Source organism: Cladophialophora bantiana, assembly GCF_000835475.1.
Source record: "Cladophialophora bantiana CBS 173.52 unplaced genomic scaffold supercont1.18, whole genome shotgun sequence".
Lineage (NCBI taxonomy): Eukaryota > Fungi > Ascomycota > Eurotiomycetes > Chaetothyriales > Herpotrichiellaceae > Cladophialophora > Cladophialophora bantiana.
Window position 1 is genome coordinate 402,613 of NW_015971592.1, and position 24,185 is coordinate 426,797.

Here is a 24,185-nt window from a genome sequence, read left to right on the forward strand (position 1 = left end):
CGTCTCAGGAGTCCTCTTTTGGGAGGGCCACTAGGCCTACGGAATCAGAACGAAACTGCCCGGCTAGTGCCACCAGTGGCCTTCATTGGGCTCAATTGGTGTGACCTCGATGTGACTAAGATCCCTGCGAGGAAAGAGTCTGTAAGAGAGTACTACACGCCCGACAGGAGGACAAGAACAACTGAGCAGCGTGCCCAAACACGGATATCGAACACTGACACTGTCAAAACCCGCCAATCTAGGCCTCTTACTTCTTTTTCGCGTTCATGAATCATCAAGTCGTCCACTAAAAGTACAAATGTATATGACACACGAAGCGGATCAACTGCGCAGCATTGTTTAATCCCTTTCAAATTGCAACTCGATTGCACCTTCGAGAACACCAGTGAAACCCTCTCAAGCATCACATTACCCCGGGATAGCATTCACGGTTTGGTTCCTAGAGTCCATTGCCGCACACTGGACTCTTTCCTCCTCCTTTCTCATCCGATAAATCTTGTCCTTTGTCATCTGCGCATTCTGCAAGGTATCAATGTACGTGCGGAACTTGACAATTTCTCGGAGCAAGTAACTGCTCTTCCGCTCCCAGTTGTTCATTGCCTTTGTTGAATTAGGGTGCTTGACGGTGAATGCCAGAAGCATGAGTCCTCGCAGTTCGTTGTGCTTCTGTAACTCTTCCTCCACGTTGGAGACATACGTCTGTAGTGCTCGAAGCTGGTCCACTTCCATCAATTGGGATGCAAACATGGATTGTTGAGGCGGCGTCCACTCGCTGATATGGGCCTTATCCCCAGGAAGCTTGGGCCGGACACCACCAACATGGTCCATGGAGCTCCGCATTGACATTTGTGTGCTGGGGCGCGGACTCATTGTCGCATTGCGTCCAGATTGAAGCTCTGACGACGCCAATGCGCGATTGACCACGGCATCACTCCAGCCATACTCCATGTTGCTGATGCCACCCATCATCGGCTCTTTCGACAGTCTAGCACTCCAGTAGTTGGCGGTAGAGACAAACTCCTTCACGATATCCGGTGTGCCGACCGAGAAAAGATGAACCGCCCCCGTCGGCAGACTGAGCGCCCATACAAAGGGTCGGGCCTTTGAGTATCCAGGGGGTGGGAGCGAACTGGCAATCGTGTGTCGAAGGGTAAATTTCCACAATTCCTCGGCATTGTCCTGCCAGTTACCACCACCCACGACAGCTGGAACTTTGGGAGCCCGTGCCTTGTTCCTCAGAGACTTTGCCGTCATGGAGAAGGAGAAAAGCCTCATGTAACCTTTCTCTATTACCGCAAAGCAGTCATTCCAGTTTCTGTCCTTGGATCTCTTGTCAACGGTTTCAAGATGGCACTTGTGCTTCACAATGCCTTCCTTGGCCCATGGAGCACCACAAAGCTCAAGCGACTCATCCTCAAGAAGGGAACCACCTTTAGACCCATCTTCAATCGGCAAATCCAGTTGGTCTTCCCGAATGATTGCTTGACTCAAGGCATTCGCAAAGCCGATTGACGACTGATAATCTGCATGAGTAGCTTCTGTGCCGAAAGAGTCGACCGACATTGACGTCAGCGTCTTTCCGAGAGATGCCTTGCTCCACGTGCTCGACATTGACGGACTCCAGGCAGAGGATTGCTCGTCGATACTGGTTCTACTAGAAGCAAAGCCGGGAGCCGAGGGCAGTCGCGGTCTCGACCGCGTCTTCGTGATAAACCGGGCGCCGAGTGACTTGCTCTCTCCGGCATATCGACCCCGATTAGTATCAGAGTGTGCCTTGCTAAGCACGCTGGGTGTTCGGCGTAGCATCGTGCTCCCGATGGTCAAGAAATTGTTAGATTGGTGAGGTTGCGTGTTTGCTTCGGTCTGAGCGCCGAATAACGGCAAAGGCTCTTGTGCGATAGAGTTGTAGAAAGACCTTAGGACGGCCTCGATTTGCAGTTCCCAGCTTCTCCCCTGCCCGACGTCTGTAGCAGGTTCGCTAGATTCGGAAGGCTGTGCTCCCTCGTGGGACGGCGGATCTATAGACCGCCTCGACTCTAAAGGTGCACCATTTATATCGTCATTCGACGAACCGTTCGTCCGCTTGGGACCTCGCAGCGTTCTCTCAGCTTCGGATCCCTGCGCAACGCGTTTGATCGTAGGAAGCGTATTGCGCACGAATTGAGCCTTCGTCATCTTCTGATCAATGTCCGCTAGATGAAGGTCTGTATTTAGAAGTAGAATTGAATAACAGATTGTATGCACCACATCTACTCGGATTAGCCAAAAATATGCCAAAGTTGTTGGGAGATTCTTACCACTTGATTTAAAAATGTGTGAGATGTTACACTCGCACCATCGCTGGGCAAAGGCATCCATTATACGGTCCATTTGCTGAGTCTCACCTCTGAGAATGATCCTGTCACAAAGACCTCGAAGGGAATCCAGGATATTCTGATCCTTCCAATCGAAGAGCTCCATATACGCTTTTCGCACATACTCTCTTTCAACCCCCGCGTCTCCCAGCCAAGCTCCCGCAGAAGAAGGATCGACATCATCGTCCGTATTGTCAAAAATCTGCCGGGCTCTCCTTTTATGGTCTGGTTGAAGACCAGTCTGAGAGTCGCTCGGCGGCGCGGAGGTGAAAGGTGATGCGATCTCACCATCAGGAGTCTCAATGATCAAGGGCGTGCTTGGTGCTGATCTATACTCACTTACATCAGATGTTGATGCGAATGGAGAACCCTTGGTCCCTTTCCGGGCAACCTCCAAAGTGTTTTGGCGCCTAGCCGATGTCGATTTATTCCCGTACTCAGCATTTTGCGAACTTGGTGTTGGAGCCGCAATCATGGAAGACACAGGCGAGACTTTCTCGGACTTCCACGACCCTTGTCGCGTGGTTGCAGTCCTTGGGTCAGACAAGGGGCTGGGTAGCGAGGTCGCGGACGGCGTGGGTTCTAGTTTCAAGTCACCCACGCTACCTCGGTATTGTAGCGGAAGTCGCTCATTGTCAGAATGGTGACCCCCTTCGAATGCAGAACGCTTCATTGGCTCTTCGGCGCTGCTGCTGTCTGCCAGGAAAGAGTCCTGATGAGGAATACGAAGAGTCGAGACCTGTTTAGGGTTCGACTTTACCGTCTTGCCACTACCGTGGGATTCCGATCGGCTATGACCTCCTACCCTGGGTCGACTGGCAGCCTGGCTCGACAAGCCAAACCCTGGAGGTGGTAGAGTTGGAGTATAGAAGCCTTGCATTGAGCTAGTTCGACTATGGCCACGACTATGGCCACGAGGATGAGCGTGTCCTGTCGAGGATGGAGGATCGACCAGATAAGGATCCATAAATGCTCTCAGGCTGCTCACTGGACTTGTTCCCTCCACAGGCTCGTTTTCCGAAGGCAAGTCTGAGTTCAAGGTCAATGGAAGTGGCGGTGGGACCGCACTTGAGGCTGATTTCTTCCTTCGGCGGAAAAATGCAGAAGACTTCTTGGTGATCACTGGCTGGTTCTCCTTGTTTGTTGAAGCATCGGTGGACGTCCGCCGAACGGGTTTTTGCGTTTTTCCAGGCGGTGTCGTAGGAGGATGCGGATTCTCGTCCTGTACAGGAGTCGCTCGCCCATGCTGTGACTTGGTAAGCACATTGGGTGGTGGGGTTGCTTCAGCATTTACAGTAGGGTTCTTAGAGGAGCCAAAAACACGCCGAAAGAAGCCAGGCCTTGGTGCTGCAATAGCCTCGTGAAGAGATCCCATGTTCGCCTTTTGTTCCGTTGTGTTGAAGCTCGGTACGCTCTTCATCGAAGGTAACTGGGGAACAGACTCGTTTCTGACAGAGCTGGATCCTAGTGCTGCCGCTCGGCCTTTCTTTACATACGCGCTTTTGGAAGATTTGGTACTGTTCTTCCGCACAAGAGATGAGCCAGAGGATCCTCCTGGTATCGCGCTTTGAGCCTCTGGGCCCGAAAATATCACCGGAGTCGGTGCTCCGTCAGCACCTACGAGAGTTTTGCTAGTCCGTAAATCTCGTGGTCTGGCGCCGAAATCGAAGCTCCGGGATCGTCTGTTTCCAGGGCCTCCTAATCGGCCCGTGAGACTGGCCAGATGGCCGAGGTCAATGCTTGAAGAAGCACTGCTGTTAGTGCTTTTACCGCCACCAGAAACGTTCTTTTTCCTCCTGGGGTGACGAGGCTGGGTCGCTCTTTGTGCATCATAGACTTTTGCGCGCACCGAATCCTCATCTTCTCCAAATATGCTAGGCAGTTTCTGCAGATCTTTCTGATATCTCACGCTGTTGCGTACAGGGACTCGAGGGATAGTCTGGGGCATCTGGGGCATAGATCTTATATGTTGGACGTCATTCTCCGAAGACGTCGAAGAAGAAAATGTATGTCCTCTTTTCCGCATCCTCGCATTTGTGTCGTAACTGTTGCTACGCGGTGTATATGGAGCGTCGCCGAACACATTGCCGGAAAACTGGTCGAGCGACATTACTAAGTTATCGACCATAGAGGCGCGTAAGATGTGGTTGCTGGAGAAGGACAGATCATGGGGGTCCTCGACCTCGTCGTTGTCGTGGATGTGGTCCATAGGCGGTGATTCCGCCAGGAACGTCCCTGGTCCCGCCATCTGTCTGCTCGATGAGCCCCCATTCACTTGTCGAAGCGGTCGAGATTGGACGGTAGGAGAAACAGGCAGGGCCCCGGTATATGGCTTTGGATGTTCGGCGGGTGTAAACTGTTTTGAGGACTGGCGGCGAGGACTCTTTGGCTTTTTCGGTGAGGACAAACTCGACGGAGGGGTCATTGTTTATGGGAATATGGGATTGGGATGTTGAAATCCAGGTTCCGACCGGAGAGAAGCGGTGCGCGTGGTTGTCTGAGACAGCTAACTCCTCGATCTCTCGTGAAATGTCGCACGACTTGACACCGGTTCGGCTGTGTCCCAGTGCATGTCCCACTCGCGAAGGAAATCGACGCGGAATATACAGAGGAAAGGGTTTTTGCGAGCTGCCTCTAGGGCAGCATGCGTAGCAACAATAGGTCGAGGATTCAGAGAATATGGATGAGATCTGATCGCGGAGTGCAGTTGGATGATTTTTACGGGAGGATCAAAATGGTCCAGGGACAGCAGGAAACAAGCACAAGTCGCAGTCTGAGTTCGGCGTCCCTCACTGCGATAGGCATGGAGAGCGAGGGAGGTGTCAGTGGAGCCCCTGGAGCCAGTAGCTAACAGCAACCAATGCATGGATAGGGGGCACTTGGGGGCTTTTTGGGGGGGAAGGGGGCACAACATCTGCAAGGGCTTGCGCCAGGGGGGATTGGGTCCCAAGGATCCCCTTGCAGCTCCCCTGAACCACTGGTTGGTTGTTAGCTTTTCCAGGCTAGAAATCCTGGAATCTTCATTACGCGATACCTAATAGAACATGGCGACGGGCTTTGTGTCTTTCATTTTGGTTCAAGTATTGCCTTATTGAATTTGCTAATTCTACCTACCAAGTAACAAGTACATACTTTGTACAGTACCTATGTTGATTTGGTTTTCTACCATAGGATGCGAATAATAGTTCCGTAGTAATGCTGGTCTTGCCGAGCAACAGGTCCTCTCCCTTGCGGTGTTTCTACCTCCGTGTAGAAGTCTGACAATCGACCCGGTGCCAACGCAATCCGAAACATGATTTCAGTCACCGATTGCTATCGTTAATTCATCAAAGCTTTTGTGATCACATACGAACACGCAGGATGCTGCTTCATCTCGCACTGCGCCAACCCGAGAGGATAATTTGACTTCATCAAAGCCTTCAGCCGTCCTCCAGACTGGGCAATAGCACAAGATCATCCAGCCCCTTGGAGCTGCAGTGGACCTCGGGCTGGCCAAGATCAAAAATTCGACGGACCTGCATTAGCTTTCCCCCGCTACCGAACGCCACGCCTGTAGCAAGGGTCGAATCGGGCGGCATGTCTCTGAATGCTGAGCCACATCTCGATCAACCCGTTTGATGTTGCATCTGACCACGGGACGCGAACTGGGTACTTCGCGGTGGGAGCGCTGCTCCAGGCCACCATTGGATGGCATATCCGGAATGATATTTCCATTTCACACCCAGATGGGCTTCCTCAGAGTCGTCAATGCTGAATCCGACACCTTGATTGGCACAACTTTGATACACCGAGATCGGGGTGACCGTGAAGAGGATGTCGTCAATTACTATCAGGCTCATGCATCCGGTATCCTGCGATCCGGAAAACACATGCAAGATGATGTTTCTAGACCCTTCAATCTGCGATTCAGATTGTGGCACTTCGCCCCTTCTATGCACCAGATATCATTTTTCGGATTTGACAAGCGGACTTTTCTCAGCCCATGACGCCCAGAAATAACAATCTCGTCCCCAAAGTCGTAAGGTTGATGTTCAGAATCGTGCATACCAGCCATATCACAATCCAGGCTAACATCGGCGAAAGTAGAAGTTGTGTATGATGTAGAAAATGCAGGGCATTATATCCCAGAAAACTGATTAGGCTCCAATATATCCCGGCTGCAAGGTAAAGTATATTGGCGAAGAAGGTCGACGCATGGTTTTGATGGTTGATGACAGGCATGAGGATGTATTGGACGATATAAAGCAAGACGTATGGTGGGAAGAACGCTCGTATCGAGACATCGAAGCAGTATCCGAACTCCAGCACTTCAGCTCTTCTTGATCCTCCTGGAGGGCCGAATAGTCCTTGTTGGCGCCTCCGACCGGGAAGTCCGGCGATTCCAGGTCCCAAGAGTCGGCCGACAAGATAATATGCCAACGTTGATACAAGCAGGGATCCTGCCAGGAAATGAATGACGACAAACATCAAGGCCAGCTTGACGACTGAGGCGAAGGACGGCGTGTAGGCAAGCGACCAGGCGAAGGATGTGAGTAAGAGAAAAAAGGATAAAAGATAGGTGAAGGACGGGTCAGGTCGGTGCCAGGTGTTTCTCGTCTCTAACCATGGCAGTCAGCTCTGAGGACAAGGAGTACAGACGTTCTCGACTCACGTTTATGATAGTAGATGGACTTGAAGACCTTTTTTGGCGCAATTAGCAGATGAGTCATCTCCCAGACGGCCATCTCAAAGTCCATCTGAGGGAATTTGAAGAGCCTGCCAGACCACACCGTCAACGATGGTCTCTATAGGGAAGCCATTCCTGTTGCCTACCGCTTGAAGAATCGAGGCATACGAATGTCAGATCGCCCTGCGGTGGCGCCGAAATGACCTCCGCCATATTGCCGCGGAGTGGTGATTCGGGGACTACTCATCGAGTGGAAGGAGAAGAGGGCCTGTGACCTTCGTATGCAGTCTGCAATTGAATGAAAAGCATGGATGAAAATGAAGACGTTGATGGGATTGTTGGGCTGCGGAATGGGCCGCGGCCACTTCAATCTGCGTGTCCCACGCCGCTTTTAAACAACGCCAGCCTCGCTCGTCCTACGTCAGGTTTGAGAGTGACAAGGCTGAACCGTTCCCCACAAACCACTCTCTATTATGCTTCACAGTCCCCCTAAATCTTGTACTCAAATCAACCGCATGCGTCCGTCCTGGACTAGAACCTTTTGACTCTATGATTTTCTAGGACCGCATTGCCACGCTTTCTTTGTCCAATCCCGTATTTCCGCAACCACCAAACGACACCCATATGCACAGAAGTGGCTTCGCCGTAAAGCGCCACAGTCCCGGATAGCTCGAGCAGCGTGCAACGTGAGCCAGTCCTGGCCCAGTCCTGTGCCGATAGGCCACTGTCACATGTTAGGCGACACCGCACGAATTCATTCAGACTTGCTGAAGCCGCTTTGAGTGTCAAATATCCATTGCAGATACGCTCCAATGTGACTGGACCTTGAGGCTGCAACTTCTTGCCCCCGAGCCCAGTCTGATCTGATAACCTAACGAGCCGCAAGAGTTACGAGTTAGTCATTCGGCGTCCTATTAGTGTGGTGAGGCCAGGATATGCCGTAACCAAATAGGCGCGCTTGGCGAGGGGTCATCTACCTGCACAAGTTAACAGCTCGGCGGCCACTGGACATGTTGAGATCAATTGGATCTGCTGCGAATGGCTCTCGACAGTTCCGATTTGTAAGGATAAGAAGGTGTGCGTCTGCAGGCAATCACCCATGTACCGAGTGCCCTGCGGCAAAAGACAGCCCAATTTCCTGATATAGAAATATCAAGACAAATGAGGTATGGCTCCATAGAGGCAAAAATGAGTACTCCGTACCTAGACCATAGAGGTCATCCGATATTAGATATCCCTCCTCATATGGAAAAGGAAAATATCAGCCAAGAGAGGAAACTGGTGTGTAGGAGCCATTGGTTCTACGATTCGGTCGCTCGCTCGAGTATGACAAATTGAATATCGTCCTCAGCTGTTCGGTGACTGTATAACCCCCGGGTATGTCAAGCCCGTTGTCTGGCTGGCCTATTTAAGAGCGCAACTTCATCGCCAGACGAGAGAGACGACCTCAACCTCAGCAGCCTCCTTAAACAATACCATTCTATCAGGAAGTTAGCAGAAGGGTCTATGTTGACATCGAATCGTACATCGCGGTTATCGGCTATACAAAAGCAAACAACCATGTCCGGCAAAGAAGGAACCAACAAGTCGGAGCCCTACATTCCTCTTGCTGGTAGTGCCGATGATGGCTGGTCCACAGAGGGAGAAGCGACAGCCACCTGTTTCTGCGGCGCCGTACAGCTCAAATTTCCCATCGCGAAGCCTGGTCTCATTGACAGCTTCATCTGCAACTGTACCGACTGCCGCAAGATCACCGCCTCCATGTTCGCATCCAACTTCATCGTTGCCGACGTGAACGTAACCCACCTGCGTGGCAAAGGAAACCTGACCGCATTTGCCCAATCCAAAACCATTGCCACCGGGCACACTATGACCAACTATTTCTGCTCCACGTGTGGCACGCTCATGTATCGCATCAGCTCGGCTTTTCCAGACAAGCTCGTCTTGCGCATCGGTACAGTGGATGACTTTCACTTGCATGAGACAAAGCTGAAGCCCCGAGTGGAACAATTTGTCAAAGATCGGGTTGGCTGGTTGAGTGGTGGGGAGGGAGTTGAGCAGGTCCAAGGGTCGTATGAGTTTTCGCGGGGCTCAAGGGGGAGCTGAGCGGAGAATAGTACCGGTCTTCTCACCTGCTTTTGCCCTTTATATTTGATTTTCGAGCAAAAATAAATACTGGGCCGAAACGAATGGTTAGGCCCGGAACAAGAACAGCCTGGTGTGCATTGAGCAAGTTGGGGTGCCAACAGCCAATTGGGACCTCACTGCTTATGAAGCTCCAAAAACGGCGGCTCTGGTCGCTTCCAATGAATGGTGTCCTAAACGACGCAAGTCGTCTCTCTCGTGCTCGTATATCCGGTAATCGCCGCCCACACAAGGTTCAAGCAGGGACCGCACTCTTGTTCGCCGGTCCGAATGCTGCCACATCTGCGATTTGTTGTCCCACTGTTCCATTGCTACCTTCAGCGCCGCCCGAATGGCAATAAATGTCTCCTGCACATCGTTGATCCGAAAACCAGACTTCCCAAGATCGTTTTTAGGATTCACAGGGTCCTGAAGCGTCATCAAATATTCCATCCCTTCACGAGACCGCCTTCGACCATGTTCATCGAAGGTCAGTTGGCGCGAACCGGAGTGCTCTTCACCGCATATACGAGTCCTGGCGACTGCCTTTTTGGGACCTTCATGATGATCACGGGGACGCACAAGATTTTTGGAAAATACCTCAAGAGGTTGAGTAGAAATACCATGCGTAGAAAAGTCGATGTCCGAGTAGAAGTCCAGGAAGAAAAGGAACTGGTTGCCTACATCCGCAGGGTGGAACTTGCCCTCAGAGAATTTGAGGGCCGCCACAATCATCTGAAAAAGAGGATAAGATGTGATCCCTCCGCTGCTGCCGACGCTGAGCCCACGCATTTGCAGGAGTTGTTTGAGGACCTTGAAAAGACCTCTCAGAGCTGGATATTCCTTCAAAGATGCTTTCACATATTCCCGACTGTCATATGTTCGGGGTGTAGACTGGATCTGAATCGGCAGCCCCGACGCCTTGTGTTGACAAAGCAAAATGGGCACTCGAGCTTGCTTGAGATAGAGCTGGACTTCGATGGGGCGGAAGTGGAATAGATTGGCCGTCTTAGGGGGCCAACGAAAGGTCTTACATAGCTTGTTTAGGACAGCAACAGAAGACACTTGGGCGGATTTTGTCAGAGAGCCTGAGCGCCTAGAGCTGGAGATATTAATGTCAAGATCCGATAAAGGATCTGCCAGGCTGGTTGCACGAGATCCGATCATATCGACATGAAGGTCGTCTGCGATTTCCTTGATGCATTCAGTAAGATCATGGAAAGCGTCGTCAGCAGCACGCTGCTCTTCCTCTGAAGGAGATGTGTACTTCTCAAATGCGCGAATCTCATCGGCAAGTCGCTCAACCGCGGAGGTGCAGGAGCTCGACTCTGGGTCGTGGAGATGACGGAGCCAAGGTAGGCGAAAGTGTAATGGAGGATTCTTCTCGGTATCATCGATCCGCCACAATAGGTCTAGATTGCGACTCGTGCCTTTGAATGCTTTGAATGGGGCAAGTTCTACCCTCTTGAACCGGGAAGCCACTTTTCGCGGTGTGAGAGTCTTGACCTCCAGAGATGGCAACCCTACATCGGGATCAGACAAGCGAACCGATGGACGATCATTGTAGGTCTTTCGGACAACCGACGCACGGTTTGCTTCGCGATGTGCACGTAGAGTATTGTGCAGACTCTTGATGTCAATGTTCGGTTCAGTTGTGAAGGAAGTCGGAGAATCTTGAGAGGTGTGAATGCCTTTGAGCTGTGCTAAGGTATTGGCCAAGGATGGAGATTGACGTCGAGGGATCGATCTGAAGGAATAGGATGGGAGACTGATGTAGATTGAAGAATCATGACGACGAACGACTGCACTTCGGTAGACGGACTGGTGGACTGGTGGCATGCAGCATAGGAACGGCGCAGAGAGAATATTCTGCAGATACAGGCGACAGCAGGGAGGACAAAAGGTAGATATTCAGAGAATGAGCGTATTCGTCGTGTTTTTCGGTCGGTGCAGTGGTTGTCCTCAATGCGATGTCGATTGCGGTGCCGGTCCGGCTTCTATGGAAAAAAGAACACGAAGCGCAGGTACGGAGGCAGGGTATGCAGAGGGAACTGATGAGTTCCTTGGCGGCTGCCCGATTCATGCCCCACAGGCCTACTTGTGGTACCCGGTACTTGTACCTCGTACTTGTACTGTACTTACCAAGTAGGTGAGCTGGGCACCGCCACTACTATCGCCAGTGCAAGCCCGACGCCTATTAGAAAAGCCAACCCCTAGCAGCTGGCAGTGCTCAGTGGCCCCTACATGGTCCAGGCCCTGGTGGCCCCCACTGTCAACGTCTTTTCATCATTCCGAACTTTTCCCTGGTCAAGCAACAAAACATTTCCCAACAGCGGCCGCCAACGAATGATCTGGCTGCGTGTCGTGGCCGAGCTTCTCCATCTGTCCTTCTCCGTCCTTCGACCAGGGCCAGCAGATCCAGCACACTGCCTGGCACAGCCAATCCTCTCCCATGCGGTGCAAGAGATCCAACGGACAACGCTGAGAGCTGTCCCTCACCTCATCCTCCTCCGGCCTGACTCTCGGATTTCTTAGGAGCCATCAAAGAGAAAAAGGAGGAAGCTTAAGAGATATGACAGTTGCAATGCTTGAGTGAACACTCTTGCAGCCTCTGGTCTCTTGTATCTGAGCCACCTCCACCACTTCTTGTCCTCATCTCATCCTTATCCTCACCCTCAGCCTAGAAGGTGCCAGGTATAAGACGAACCCTGTCGAATCGGGATTGTCTTCCGAAGTAACACCCAGTCAGAAGCCAAAGCTCTAGATCAACCCCTCCCTCCACCTTGCTCCTTCTGAACAGCGTCCTTTTCGTATGCGACATCATCGCATGAGCCTTGTGCCTCGTCTTAAAATTTGCGGCCGCTTCTTCAAAGGTACCTTTTTCACTTCTCTCAATCCTTACTATATCCCCTTGTTTTTCATCTTATACTCTATACTCCCCGACTTCCTGTGTCGTTATTTTTACCCTCACTTACCCCGCTGTCACCACCTGGCCTCACTTACATCTCACTCCTTCACCGAGCTGGTGATTAGCGTTAAATTTTCCTTGTTCGGTTTGAAGGGGTTGATCCTGATATTCTAGCAGCTTCTTCCTCTTCTTACGTGTTCTAATCCATACTCTCTTTCTACAATTCAGTTCAGCAGTGCTATCATGGTCACCCATACAGTTGGAACTGCGCCGGGTCAAGTCCTTCGTTCAAACAATGATCCTCCAAGCCAGAGGCCCGAGTTGACAGGCGAACCGGGCAGGATATCATCAGAACAACCAGAGCGGCCATCAACCTCTTATTTCTCTCTGCCTCAACGGCAGTCCACCAATGAGTCTGCCGCGTCAGAATCTCCTGCAGAGGTTGCAAAAGGGGCAAGGTCTGGAAAGGAGCTACTACGCCGGCTCAGCCTTGTTGACTCCAGAGGGAGTGAGGCCTTGGATGCTGACCCGCGAACGGCCTACCCGGGTCTGCGCCTGAGTGGGAATGTCATCAGTGCTACTTTCTGCATTCCCTATCAACTTACACATAGGGCAAACGGTGACTGGGCGCTATCCAATCGACGCGGAACCTCGGCATTGTTTGACTCATTCGCATACCTCTCGTCGGACAAAACCCCCTGGAACCACACCTTGGTCGGATGGACTGGAGAGATCCGCACACAACAACAAGCGAGAGCCATCAGTATATTGCAAACAGATGCGGCATCAGCAATAGCGGCCGCGCAAGCTCCCCAACCCATCAACAAGTCTGCCGCCCCCTATCCAGTCAACGGCGCCACGCCAAATTCCCACGTTCCCCATCCAGACCATCTTCGAGTGCCTCGTTCTGATCGCAATCGCCTGGAGAAAATCCTGGCGCAACACCCTAACGGCAAAGTTCTCCCCGTGTGGCTACCCGAGGGCCAGGTCGAAGAGGATGGCGAATTCATCTTCAAAGACCAAAGCCGGTGGCGCAAATATGCAGAACACGAGCTCTACACTCTTTTCCACTATCGACACCACGGCCCTGATGATGGCCGCGCCGAGAAGACTTCATGGGCAGACTACGTGCAGATGAATCAGTCCTTTGCCGACCGAATCCTACACATCTATCAACCCGGGGACATTGTTTGGATTCATGACTACCACTTAATGTTACTCCCAAGCATGCTGCGTCAGCGAATCCCCAACATCTACATTGGCTTTTTCTTGCACATTCCTTTCCCTAGTAGCGAATACATGCGATGTTTGCCCCGGAGAAAAGACATCTTGACCGGCGCTCTCGGCGCGACCATGATTGGCTTTCAATCATACAGCTTCTCTCGGCATTTCAACTCCTGCTGCAAACGCATCCTGGGTTTCGAGTCCAGTTCCGCAGGCGTAGATGCATATGGGGCTCACGTTGCCGTGGATGTGTTTCCCATCGGTATCGATGTGGCGGCCGTGCAGAAAACAGCTTTTGGCGACCCGGTAATAGAACAAAACATGGTGGCCTTGAAACAGATGTATTCCGGCAAGAAGATTGTTGTTGGTCGCGACAGGCTCGACACCGTCAGAGGGGTGGCGCAAAAATTGATGGCGTTCGAGATCTTTTTGGAACGATACCCGGAATGGCGAGACAAGGTGGTCCTTATCCAGGTGACAAGTCCGACGAGCGTGATGGAAGAGAAAGTAGACGGAGCACACAAGATTGAACACAAGATCTCAAATCTGGTCTCCAGAATAAACGGCCAATACGGATCCTTGAGCCATTCTCCAGTCCAGCATTACCCACAGTATCTCTCCTCACAAGAATATTTTGCTCTTCTCCGGGTCGCCGACGTGGGACTTATCACCAGTGTCAGAGACGGGATGAACACCACCAGCTTGGAATACGTCATCTGCCAGAAAAACAATTACGGGCCGTTGATTCTGTCAGAGTTCTCCGGGACTGCAGCGAGCTTGAGCAATGCCATCCACATCAACCCATGGGACCTGGGTGGGGTGGCCGACGCACTGAAGCAGGCTCTTGAGATGCCCGAAGTCCAAAAGAAGAGCAATCATGAGAAACTCTACAACTACGTGACGACACACACTGTAGCAACATGGTCGAACAGTTTCCTTAAACGCTTGCTCACCAACCTCACTTCTTTCACGCAAAGCGATCTCACACCCGCACTGGACCGCAATCGTATGATCCAGCAATACTACGCTGCGAAGAAACGGCTGTTTATGTTCGATTATGATGGCACACTGACACCAATTGTCAAAGACCCCAACGCGGCAATCCCGTCTGACCGAGTCATTCGTACCCTCAAGGCTCTCGCGGCCGACCCACGCAACAATGTCTGGATCATCAGTGGTCGCGACGCCTCCTTCCTCGAAGAATGGATGGGTCACATCACCGAACTAGGTTTGAGCGCCGAACACGGCTGTTTCCTCCGGCGCCCCGGGTCGGAGACGTGGGAAAACCTCGCTGCCGCGATGGACATGGGGTGGCAGAAAGAAGTTATGGACGTCTTTTCTTACTACACAGAACGCACGCAGGGGTCATGGATCGAAAAGAAACGGGTTGCGCTCACGTGGCACTATCGACAAGCTGACCCCGATTTCGGCGCTTTCCAGGCAAGGGAGTGTCGCAAAGCATTGGAGGAGAATGTAATGAAGCACTGGGATGTCGAAGTCATGAGTGGCAAGGCCAACTTGGAGGTGAGGCCGCAGTTTGTGAACAAGGGCTTTATTGCGCAGAGGTTGATTAATGAATACGGGTATGCGAGCGGTGAACCGCCGGAGTTTGTGTTGTGTCTAGGGGATGACCAGACCGACGAAGGTGAGTCTTTGATCAAACGGTCCCACATCCCCCTGGACGTGGGCCACAGTTTGACTAACTATAATGTTTGTTGCAGATATGTTCCGGGCCCTCCTGAAGACAGATCTCCCCAAAGAACACGTCTTCGCGTGTACGGTGGGCGCCAGCAGCAAACGCACCCTGGCGACATGGCACTTACTTGAGCCAAGTGATGTTATCGCGACTATCGCCGCGTTGAACAAGACGGAAAATTTGTAGCGTGCCGAGTCGAGGTGCTAGGATGGTGTGCTCCTTTTGGCATTATGGTTATTAGTCGATAAACGCCACAGCAGTGTGCGCGAACAATCGTTCAGAGTGGCGAAACCTGTCTCACAAGCAGGGAGGTAAATGTGAGACTCGCATGCATTATCAACCTGAGATACAAACGACAGGACAACGAATCTCATTGGAAAAGGGCGCTTTAGCCGGTGGTCATATCATCCAAAGACAAAGGACACAGAACAGGTCACGGTGATAGAAACTACAAACTTTGCTGTTGTTGCGACTCGGGCCTTCATGTAGACCGCTTCGAACTGATTTCACAGACCAAGAGTCTCCCTCCAGCTAGGAATGTATGATTTGCCGCTGTCCTGGCCTTGATTCCCGCTTGGAAGTAAGCAGTTAACGGGCGGTCAGCGGGTGATCCACTGATCTGGATAGGACACTGTAGACACCGTAGGCGGTGTACGAGGTAAAAAGGGCCGACACTTCGATGACACTTTGTCGGAGTCGTGGTTAAGGAGTCGTGGTTAAGGAGTCGTGGTTAAGGAGTCCGCTGCCTTTCAAAAGTACAGGCCTTCCACACATCCCAAACCGGCAGTTTTCTCCGTACTTCATTTCCATCCTCTGGTTTTTCAGCTGCCGGCATCGCTGTTCTCTCCATCAACATCGGACCATTGGCAATGGTGAGCCTCGGAGCCCAAACAGCCCACCACGCCCTGTTACCCGATTGAGTCGTTGTATCGCTTGCTGGTCCTGCCCCTAGGTTTTGGGCTCTGAAATATCCGGCAGATCTCGTCTTCAAGCTCGCTCTGATGGATCCTGCTGTGCGGCGAAGTGCTGTGCTTCGCTCCTTTCCTCCCATGCCAGGTCAGAAGGACCCCGCTACTTCCCAGGACGCAGAGAGATGGTCGCAAGTGAGAAGCAGGGACCGCCAGTGGTCGAGGAAACGGATATCGCGGCTTCTGCCCTGGTGCGGGGGCACAAATCGGTGTCTGGGGCTTTAATCATTGAGTCGTCGACACCATCCACTCCATCCTCCAGACCTTTCAATTGTTGCCAACCCAGGCCGTGTCTCGTGTGCTCTTCTGCTTTCATTTCTCATCATGTCCTATCGTAGCGAGGTCGGTCCGGAGGGCACCCAATGGCCATAAGCTCTTCTTCGGTTCAAAGTTAAGCGGCTGCCTGACATCCACAAACACCCATGGCAGACGTAGTCGAAGCGGAGCAAATAGCGGGAATTCAGATGGAAACGGTGGGTGAAAAAGAAAAGGTCGAGATTGAGACTTCCGCTAGCGGCATCCATCTGACAACCTCGAACTCGGAAAAGCCCAGAGGCGTCCTTTCGAAGACGCTCTCCAGACTCCGGGCGCCCGATATTGCCGACCCAGGTCCACCCCCGGATGGAGGCTTCAGAGCATGGTCCATGGTCGTCGCTGTGCATTTGGTCATGTTCAATACCTGGGGCTTTATCAACAGCTTTGGGGTGTTCCAGACCTACTACGTCGGGGTAATGAAGATCGGCGGTCCTAGCTCAGTGGCTTGGATTGGGACAACCCAGGTGTTTGTGCTGTTTGGTATGGGGACCTTTACCGGGAGAGCTCTCGACGCAGGCTTCTTCAAGATTCAATACATCTGTGGAAGTGTGATCTACGTGATGGGCTTGTTTTTGCTCAGTCTGTGTAGAGAATACTGGCAAATCTTCCTCGCCCAGACTCTTTGCGTTGGATTTGGATATGGATTGGCATTTGTCCCGACTCTGGCACTTCTGAGCACCTACTTCCTCAAGCGAAGGTCAACTGCTCTGGGGATCGCCGTGACAGGTTCGGCGACTGGCGGCCTCGTGTTTCCAGCCATCGCCGAAACGATGTTGCCCAAGGTTGGCTTTCCTTGGACTGTTCGCACCATGGCGTTTGTGCAGCTGACTCTCGCCATTGTGGCGTTTATCTTTCTGAAAGTAAGTAGCTGATCGATCCCCTTCGCTGAGGTCATGAAGCTGATGTGCTTTGATAGCCGCGTTTGCCGCCCCGAAAATCCGGGCCGGTGGTGGAATGGTCAGCCTTCAGGGAGGCGCCATATACACTGTACATCATCGGTTCATTCCTTTACTTTTGGTCTGTTTACGTTGGGTTCTTCTTCGTCGGCACATTCGGCAGGGATGCTTTAGGGACCAGCCAAGCCACGAGTATCAACTTGCTGATGGTCATGAACGGCGTGGGAGTGCCCTCGCGGATCCTCCCTGCATATATCGCTCAGAGATGGGTCGGGCCGCTGAATTTGATGATTCCAATGGTTGCCGTGGCGGGCATCATTCTCTACTGTTGGATTGCAGTGCACTCGGTGACTGGGTTGTGGATATTCTCTGTTATATATGGCGTCGTGGCCGCCGGCCTGCAGGCTCTGTTCCCTGCTGTGCTTACCAGCTTAACAAGAGACCAGAAAAAGGCAGGCGTGCGCACCGGCATGGGATTTAGCATCGTGGTAAGTCGGCTTTCGGTCTCGCAGAGACTGTTACGAAAGAACATCGCTAACAGCGTGTCTCAGGGAGTGGCAGTCTTAACAGGACCACCTATTGCGGGGGCCCTGGTCCAGAGAGACGGAGGGAAGTTTACTGGGTTACAACTGTTCTCAGCAACAAGCATGATCGCGGCGGCCGTGGTTTTGCTCTGTGTCAGATGGGTCGCCGTAGGATGGAAGCGAGAAAAGCTGTGAGAAGAGTCTCTGAGTGCTCGGATGGCTGCTGCTGCACGAGGGTTGGAGCGGCGGGGGCTTCCTCACGCAGGCGTCCCCATCTCAGGAGGAGCTAGAACTCTCTGATCTCAGAATATCCGGGGACGGGGGATATTTTCCCTAAGACTCAAGCAAGGGATGGACGACTCCCCTCGGACTGGGTGGACTGGAGCTTTTCAGGAGCGCCAGCCTTGTATCGCCACGACACAGCTTTGGCTCCCTTCTGATTGGTTGGGCGAGGCTAGTGAGGCTGGTGGCTCCAGTGACAGCTCAGCGGTTTTGGCTGCAACTTGGACTTGTCACTTGGATCATGTTTGGTTGCCTCCCGCCTCTTCTTGTTCTGTTTCTTTCTCTCACCAGTATCTTCAACAAGTGCCTTTCTCCTTCCCTTCCTCTTCCTCACTGTCTCCGGTGGACTCTGTGCCCGCAACATCTGTCGTTGAGAAGTTGTGTAGGTTGCCTCCACTCTATTCCGCCCCCCTTTTTTCTCCCTCTCCCCCGCGTTTGGGCACAAAGAAATCTTTGAATTGCAACCTCGAGAGCCACCGCCCTTTGTCCAAGTCACATGCCCGCGTTTTCTGGTTCTTATCAAGCTTGAACGAAAGTTTCGCTGATCACCATTTCAAGGACCGACTATCTTGCAGACTTAGCTACCCAGCCAAAGATCTCTGTCCACCTTACTACTGGGGATTAGCCGCCTGCCACACCTGACTCCCCCGCTACGCTACTTCCCGGACGACATATTTACCTCCGTACGCTTGCCCCTCGCACTCTCAACGATGGCTCCACGAGGACGAGGAGGAAAATTCTCAAAGCCCACCAGGGGAGGTACGTACTCCCTCATTTCACCCACGTACACTCCAGGTGACTGACTCCGAATCGCAGGTGGCAAGCATTTCTCCCGTGACCTACAGCCTCTAGACAAGGAGGGAAATCAGATGGGCATGTGGCGAGAAGCAGAAGATGAAGAAGAAGAGTCCTCAGAAGAAGAGTCATCGGAAGAAGAATCTTCAGACGACTCCGGCGAGGGAGCTTCCGCAGCGCAGCCTCCGTCAAATGAACTGACTCGAGAACAACGCAAAGAGCTCGCTCGTAAGAAAAAACAAGAAGCCATTGCCAAAAAAAACCAGAAGACCGCCGCGGTAGGGGACCTGCCGAGTGACTCCGACGAGGAGGAGGAGGAAGAGGAAGACGACGATATGCCCGCAAACCCCAATCACACGCAGAAGGCGAGGTCGCAGGCAAGAGCTGTTGCGGGCGCCAGTGGGGAAGCGCCAAAGAAGGCGGACAAGGAGAATCTCAGCAGGCGGGAACGAGAAGCCATTGCTGCCCAGCAAGCTCGAGAGAGATATCAGAAGCTACACGCCGAAGGCAAGACCGACGAAGCACGCGCCGATCTGGCGAGGCTCAAGTTGATCAGAGAGCAACGTGAGGCCGCCGCGGCGCGGAAGCAGGCTGAGAAGGAGGAAAAAGAAGCCCGTGACAAAGAGAGGTACGAACGCGAGGCCAAGCAGAGAGAAGCAGCACTGGGCACTGTGGGCGGCGCGAAGCAGGCCAAAAAGGCCAAGAAATGAAGAGTCTCGTGACTCTTCATCCCCAAACCAAACGGCTGCTGTACAGATGTGCAAGCGGATGGGCAGGCACGAACCCGACGAAAGCTCTATCTTGTGTCGGGAGAGGGAACGTTGATTCGGCTTGGAGGCTGCATGATCGAGACCATCTCGAAATCTTTCTTTCTTTTCCATTCTTTTGCGTGCTTTTATGCATCAGCGGAAGGCAGGGAGCAGCATAGACCAGAAGCAATATGATGATGACGATGACGATTATGGAGCGAAGGCGGGAAGCAGGCAAGCAAGACAGGTGTCACGGTGGCAGATGGCAGACGGCAGAGCATATGGATAACTCAATACAAACATACAAACAAGGCTGGAAAAGGACCTCATCTCTTCCTCATCCGTTCTATGCCTCCATCCCTTCACCCTTTCACGCTTCACGTTTCGAACCAAATCTCGTCTCCCTCTTCCTTTTGTGTTCTGTATATCGGCTTCTGTACAGAGTAACCGCACACATACATACATACATGCATACATGCTGCCGTGCACCACTATCAGAAGAGCAACAGTCCCGTAACTTTGACAATTGCCATCCATCACACGACCGCTATCCCAATCCCTCTAACCATCAACTGTCTCGCGGTAAATCTGGCCTTCCCATTCGCCTTGAATCCTCGTCGATTTGTCCGGCGGTCACAAACGTCAAAATGTTTTTGGAAGTTCCTCCTAACACGTCGACTGCGGAGGGACGGAGACTCTGTGAAACGCGTTTACTATTTACAGGAGATCGTCGACTGTTCTGGCGCAATTATGACATGAATTCGCAAGTTGGAGAGTTGCAGGTCGTGAAAGCCACTGACTGCCTCGAATATTTACTTTATAAAATGCCTTCTTTGAACGCCAACCCAAAATCTCCCCATAGAACCTAAGTATTCCAGAGCCCCTGAACCCGTAAGACCGTTTCCGATGTTTTCCTTTTCAACTTCACTCCCTTCTTGTTTGACCACCCCCCCCCCCCCCCCAGGTGACAACGAAGCCACATTTTTCCGGCCTAAAGTTCCACACGCTGCCCACCAGCATGCCCCTGCAAAGCTCGCTCAGTGCAGAGTGCCGTTCAGATGAGCTCCTCCGTCCACCCAGAGATCCAGCTTTGTTATTCCCGGGGCACCGGTGCCGGCTAGGAACAATACCGCCGAGGCAATCTCAGCTATATCATACCTTCGGTGCATGAGCGAGAGACCAGTGCCTGCGTCTTTGTCCTCCTGGGGGATGCCCGAGATTTTGATCATTGGTGTCCAGGTAGGTCCAGGAGACACTGTGTTCACCCTGTGTTCACCCTGATGCCTGGAGGGACGAAGTTTTTTGCATCAAAGTGTGACATACCGACGACACTGTGTTTGAGGTGTTGTAGCAGCTTACTTCCGGAAGAGTGATTGTGAGAAATGGCAGTGATGCATCTCTGGAGGAAGGCAGGGGTGACTTACTCTATACAAATTGACGGCGCAAATGCTTTCGAACTCTTCAACGGTAGCCTCAGCTGTTTTCATGTTCCATGTTCCTTTGCCGACGTTGTTGACTGCGATATCTAGCCGGCGTTGACGTCGACGCACCTCGCGACCATGCCTTTCGCGGATGACTCGCTTGTGATGTTCTGCCTCGAACATCTCAACTCACACGGACCCTTCACCTTCTGAGAGGAGTTCTTTCGTCTCTTGAAGGCCTAGCTTGGAAATATCCACGAAGGAGAGCTTGTTGACCCCGTTGCGTCCAAATTCCCGTGCAATCTGCCTTCCGATACCTAGAAGCGTGTTGTTTAGTCTTGGCTGTAGGACCAAGACGGGGTCTGCATACTTTAAGCTTACCAGAACCGGCGCCAGAGACCAACGCCACGCTATCAACGAAGATTGGGTTGATGATTTTGAAGCGTTCGGACTCCATTGGACGTGTAGAATATTGGTTGCACAACGATGGCACGTCCTCTGGCTTCCTCATTGATCCCCAGTAATCCATCGACAGCTCCTCGAGAAATCTAGACCCAGTATTTCGTCGTGGAAGGTGAAAATCATCCAACTGCATGAGTCGATGATGGCCACGGACACAGACTTAGCAAAACATAGTTCAAACCTTTATATCCGGGCTCTGTAAGAGCTCGACTTTGAGAATGTCATGTGGGACATAGGCCAGTATGGTGTAGAAACAGGTATGCTCCTTCAAATACGCGGCCCTCGTCTTTCTCCTCTAGATCCATGCTCACCAGGCTAGGCACATCAGCCCGGGGTACATTTGCTGACTTCGGCACACGTTCTGATTGCCCAGCTGGCCATGTCAATACCTCCAGTACCGAGCACATGTGCCTACGACATACGAGGAGATAGCTGAAAACCAGCGCATTTACCTCTCCTTCCCGGCGAGAGACGGCTCGAATGCTTCTGATTGGGCGCTTCTTGGAGGGTTGGATTGCGCTCCACAGTCGTTATAATGGTGATAAGGACTGCCACCGCGCAATCTTTCGTAATGCCGGTTCTAGGTTCCATGCCTGTTTCTGCTTCTGCTTCATCTTCTGAAAGAAGTATGTCTTGGACCTAAAGTAGGATGGGAGAGAAGATGTTGAAGCTGAGAAATGGTCCGTTGAGGTCAATACAAATGGTGATGTACGTCTATGAGTGAGAAAGGCCGGAAAACGAGAGCTGAGGCTCAGATTGAGCCTCTACAGGCAACCTTTGTCAATTTCTCCAGTGGACTTGGGACAAAAAAGTCAGGTAGATTCATACTGGCGCTGCGCGTGGAATATATTCACCACCATACTTAGTCCAAGGGCCTTTGATGTATCCGTTTGGATCAATGCCATATGTCTCTCCACTCTATCTTCCGCTGGCATAGTGTGGACTTTGACAGTAAGATAACAATGCTGACGTCCCAGCACGTTGAGAAAGGGACCTGGCTGCTCAGAAAGACATCACACATCAATGTCTATTTGTGTTGGGCATTTCGACAGTCAAGGGTTTCACAGGTTGCGGGAGTACGCACACTGGTCTCTCGACTGGCGAGCACACACGAGTTCTTCGAGTCGATGGCAGGTTCATGCCTGATCTTTGCGCTGTCGCTAACAACGAAACTGCTGTGACGGGGGGCAACATCATGGCAGGAGGTATCACGCTTGATCCAGCAATGACTTCGGTGAATCTAGCCGCCCGAGCATGCCGCTCAAAACAGTGCTTAGAGTCCACGAACGAAGGCTGCGGCGATTGGATGCACCAAAAGAAGCAATACTGAGAACCTGGATCCAGGGAAATAGACACATCAACGCCCGTACCCACTACTGGTGCTTGTGCTGGCCCCTTTGTACCACTCCGGAAACAGGTCCCTGGAGGAGCACAAGCTCGCTTTCAACTTGTACTCGTTGCCGCTGGACAGGTCAAGATGCGTGTACGCGTCGCATTTGTAGTAGATTGTCTTGAAGCCACCGTTGGATCGGTCGAGGCGGAGATGGAGCAAGCCAAGATCTTTCAGGGCGCGTAGGACTCGCTTGATGTCTGCTTGATCGGAGAAATCCTGGGTGTAGACGCATATCAATCTCTGATCTCGGTCCTGCCCGCCACCACCACTACCACCACCGTCATCAATCATGATCTCTCCTTCGCCCTTTGCGGTCGCCACCTTCGCAGCTGTGCCCAACTTCCCCTCCCAGACCGCGTGGGCAACAACGGCCCATACCCGGTCAACTTCACCCTCTTGTGGGAAGAGCATCCACTTCCCCGATGTGACACGTTGTGCCTTGGCTAGCTCCCTGATATCGGATTCCAGCCTGACGCGCTCGGGGCATAACATGCGCGTAATGGACCCAGGGGGTTTCCCGGGATTCTGGTCCTCGACCTCGTGTTTGCGGGAAAGGTACGCTTCCAGAAGACGTGTGCCGCGTTGGCGGAAAGTGGCTACGTCGCCATCACCAGACTCTGGATTGGAGCTTGTGTTTCGCGCTTGCCCGGGAGAGCGTCTGCCCGGTGCAGGATACGGGTTCGCAATCCAAATCCAATGGTGGCCTCGGGCGGAGACCGAGGTGGTTGTCGAGGGAGGCAGGCGGGTGAGGAAATCGGCAACAGACTCAGAGAGTTGTTTTGCAGAGGCGAGGCCCTCGTAGAAGTTCTGCGGCTTGCGGGAGCTGTCTTCGCGATCCTCGTCGCCGGCATCTTGTTCCGCGGCAGTGGAGAGGTTGGCATTGGTGTCGAATTTCATTTCTATGTCCTCCGCTCGATCTGCATTCACCTGACTCTGTTCCCCAGTGTGCTGCTGGTCACCTGGACGATTGCCTGGGGTTGGCCCAACTGCCTGTGGCTTCCTCAGTGCAAGCTTTGCGCGTTGTCTGGCGGCTTCGTGCTTCGCTTTCTTCCCCCGAGCGGCAGCCACTTGAGTGTTCCATTCATGGATCGTCCAGTACTTCTGGGGATTGTATGATGCAGCCAGCCTGTTGTATGTTGACTTGGTTTTCTGGCTCCCTGGTGGTGGAGTTAAGATCAGAGTCAAGCCCTGCAAGGTCCAGGCAGCACTGGTCTAGACTAAGCTTACCATGGAAATCCGATTCATCACTGAAAAGGTCGTCCACGATGGATGCAGCTTGGTCTGCCGCAGGGGTGGCAGTTTCAGAAGCAGAGCTGGATAAAGACGCATCTGCCATGATTCAAAGTGGCCGGGTTCACCCCATGTACAAAGAACAACAGCCAGAGCTTTTTTTACAGCTGGAATCCAA

The 24,185-nt window shown here is 52.4% G+C and overlaps 10 protein-coding genes across 10 annotated transcripts; 4 read left to right on the forward strand and 6 right to left on the reverse strand.

Annotated features, from left to right (window-relative positions):
- Positions 1–408: 408 nt before the first annotated feature.
- On the reverse strand, positions 409–4,779 carry Z519_10438 (uncharacterized protein; the record flags this gene model as incomplete). Its single annotated transcript, XM_016768155.1, has 2 exons — positions 409–2,249; positions 2,298–4,779. The coding sequence occupies 2 exons, from the start codon at positions 4,777–4,779 to the stop codon at positions 409–411; spliced, it is 4,323 nt and encodes a 1,440-aa protein (XP_016615623.1).
- A 1,550-nt stretch (positions 4,780–6,329) lies between these two features.
- Z519_10439 (uncharacterized protein) lies at positions 6,330–7,267 on the reverse strand (the record flags this gene model as incomplete). The annotated part of the gene is made up of 3 exons (XM_016768156.1): positions 6,330–6,952; positions 7,006–7,109; positions 7,167–7,267. 3 exons carry the CDS (start codon positions 7,265–7,267, stop codon positions 6,330–6,332), a joined length of 828 nt encoding a protein of 275 aa, XP_016615624.1.
- A 1,313-nt stretch (positions 7,268–8,580) lies between these two features.
- Z519_10440 (uncharacterized protein) lies at positions 8,581–9,126 on the forward strand (the record flags this gene model as incomplete). The annotated part of the gene is made up of 1 exon (XM_016768157.1): positions 8,581–9,126. The coding sequence occupies one exon, from the start codon at positions 8,581–8,583 to the stop codon at positions 9,124–9,126; it is 546 nt and encodes a 181-aa protein (XP_016615625.1).
- A 162-nt stretch (positions 9,127–9,288) lies between these two features.
- Positions 9,289–10,983, reverse strand: Z519_10441 (uncharacterized protein; the record flags this gene model as incomplete). Its single annotated transcript, XM_016768158.1, has 1 exon — positions 9,289–10,983. The coding sequence occupies one exon, from the start codon at positions 10,981–10,983 to the stop codon at positions 9,289–9,291; it is 1,695 nt and encodes a 564-aa protein (XP_016615626.1).
- A 1,312-nt stretch (positions 10,984–12,295) lies between these two features.
- On the forward strand, positions 12,296–15,158 carry Z519_10442 (trehalose-phosphatase; the record flags this gene model as incomplete). Its single annotated transcript, XM_016768159.1, has 2 exons — positions 12,296–14,921; positions 14,998–15,158. The coding sequence occupies 2 exons, from the start codon at positions 12,296–12,298 to the stop codon at positions 15,156–15,158; spliced, it is 2,787 nt and encodes a 928-aa protein (XP_016615627.1).
- A 1,204-nt stretch (positions 15,159–16,362) lies between these two features.
- On the forward strand, positions 16,363–17,870 carry Z519_10443 (uncharacterized protein; the record flags this gene model as incomplete). The annotated part of the gene is made up of 3 exons (XM_016768160.1): positions 16,363–17,115; positions 17,172–17,639; positions 17,703–17,870. The coding sequence occupies 3 exons, from the start codon at positions 16,363–16,365 to the stop codon at positions 17,868–17,870; spliced, it is 1,389 nt and encodes a 462-aa protein (XP_016615628.1).
- Positions 17,871–18,667: 797 nt separating this feature from the next.
- Positions 18,668–19,462, forward strand: Z519_10444 (uncharacterized protein; the record flags this gene model as incomplete). Its single annotated transcript, XM_016768161.1, has 2 exons — positions 18,668–18,716; positions 18,774–19,462. 2 exons carry the CDS (start codon positions 18,668–18,670, stop codon positions 19,460–19,462), a joined length of 738 nt encoding a protein of 245 aa, XP_016615629.1.
- A 1,076-nt stretch (positions 19,463–20,538) lies between these two features.
- Positions 20,539–21,105, reverse strand: Z519_10445 (uncharacterized protein; the record flags this gene model as incomplete). Its single annotated transcript, XM_016768162.1, has 2 exons — positions 20,539–20,778; positions 20,926–21,105. 2 exons carry the CDS (start codon positions 21,103–21,105, stop codon positions 20,539–20,541), a joined length of 420 nt encoding a protein of 139 aa, XP_016615630.1.
- Positions 21,106–21,111: 6 nt separating this feature from the next.
- Z519_10446 (uncharacterized protein) lies at positions 21,112–21,379 on the reverse strand (the record flags this gene model as incomplete). Its single annotated transcript, XM_016768163.1, has 2 exons — positions 21,112–21,239; positions 21,304–21,379. The coding sequence occupies 2 exons, from the start codon at positions 21,377–21,379 to the stop codon at positions 21,112–21,114; spliced, it is 204 nt and encodes a 67-aa protein (XP_016615631.1).
- Positions 21,380–22,741: 1,362 nt separating this feature from the next.
- On the reverse strand, positions 22,742–24,113 carry Z519_10447 (uncharacterized protein; the record flags this gene model as incomplete). The annotated part of the gene is made up of 2 exons (XM_016768164.1): positions 22,742–23,934; positions 24,005–24,113. The coding sequence occupies 2 exons, from the start codon at positions 24,111–24,113 to the stop codon at positions 22,742–22,744; spliced, it is 1,302 nt and encodes a 433-aa protein (XP_016615632.1).
- Positions 24,114–24,185: the final 72 nt, after the last annotated feature.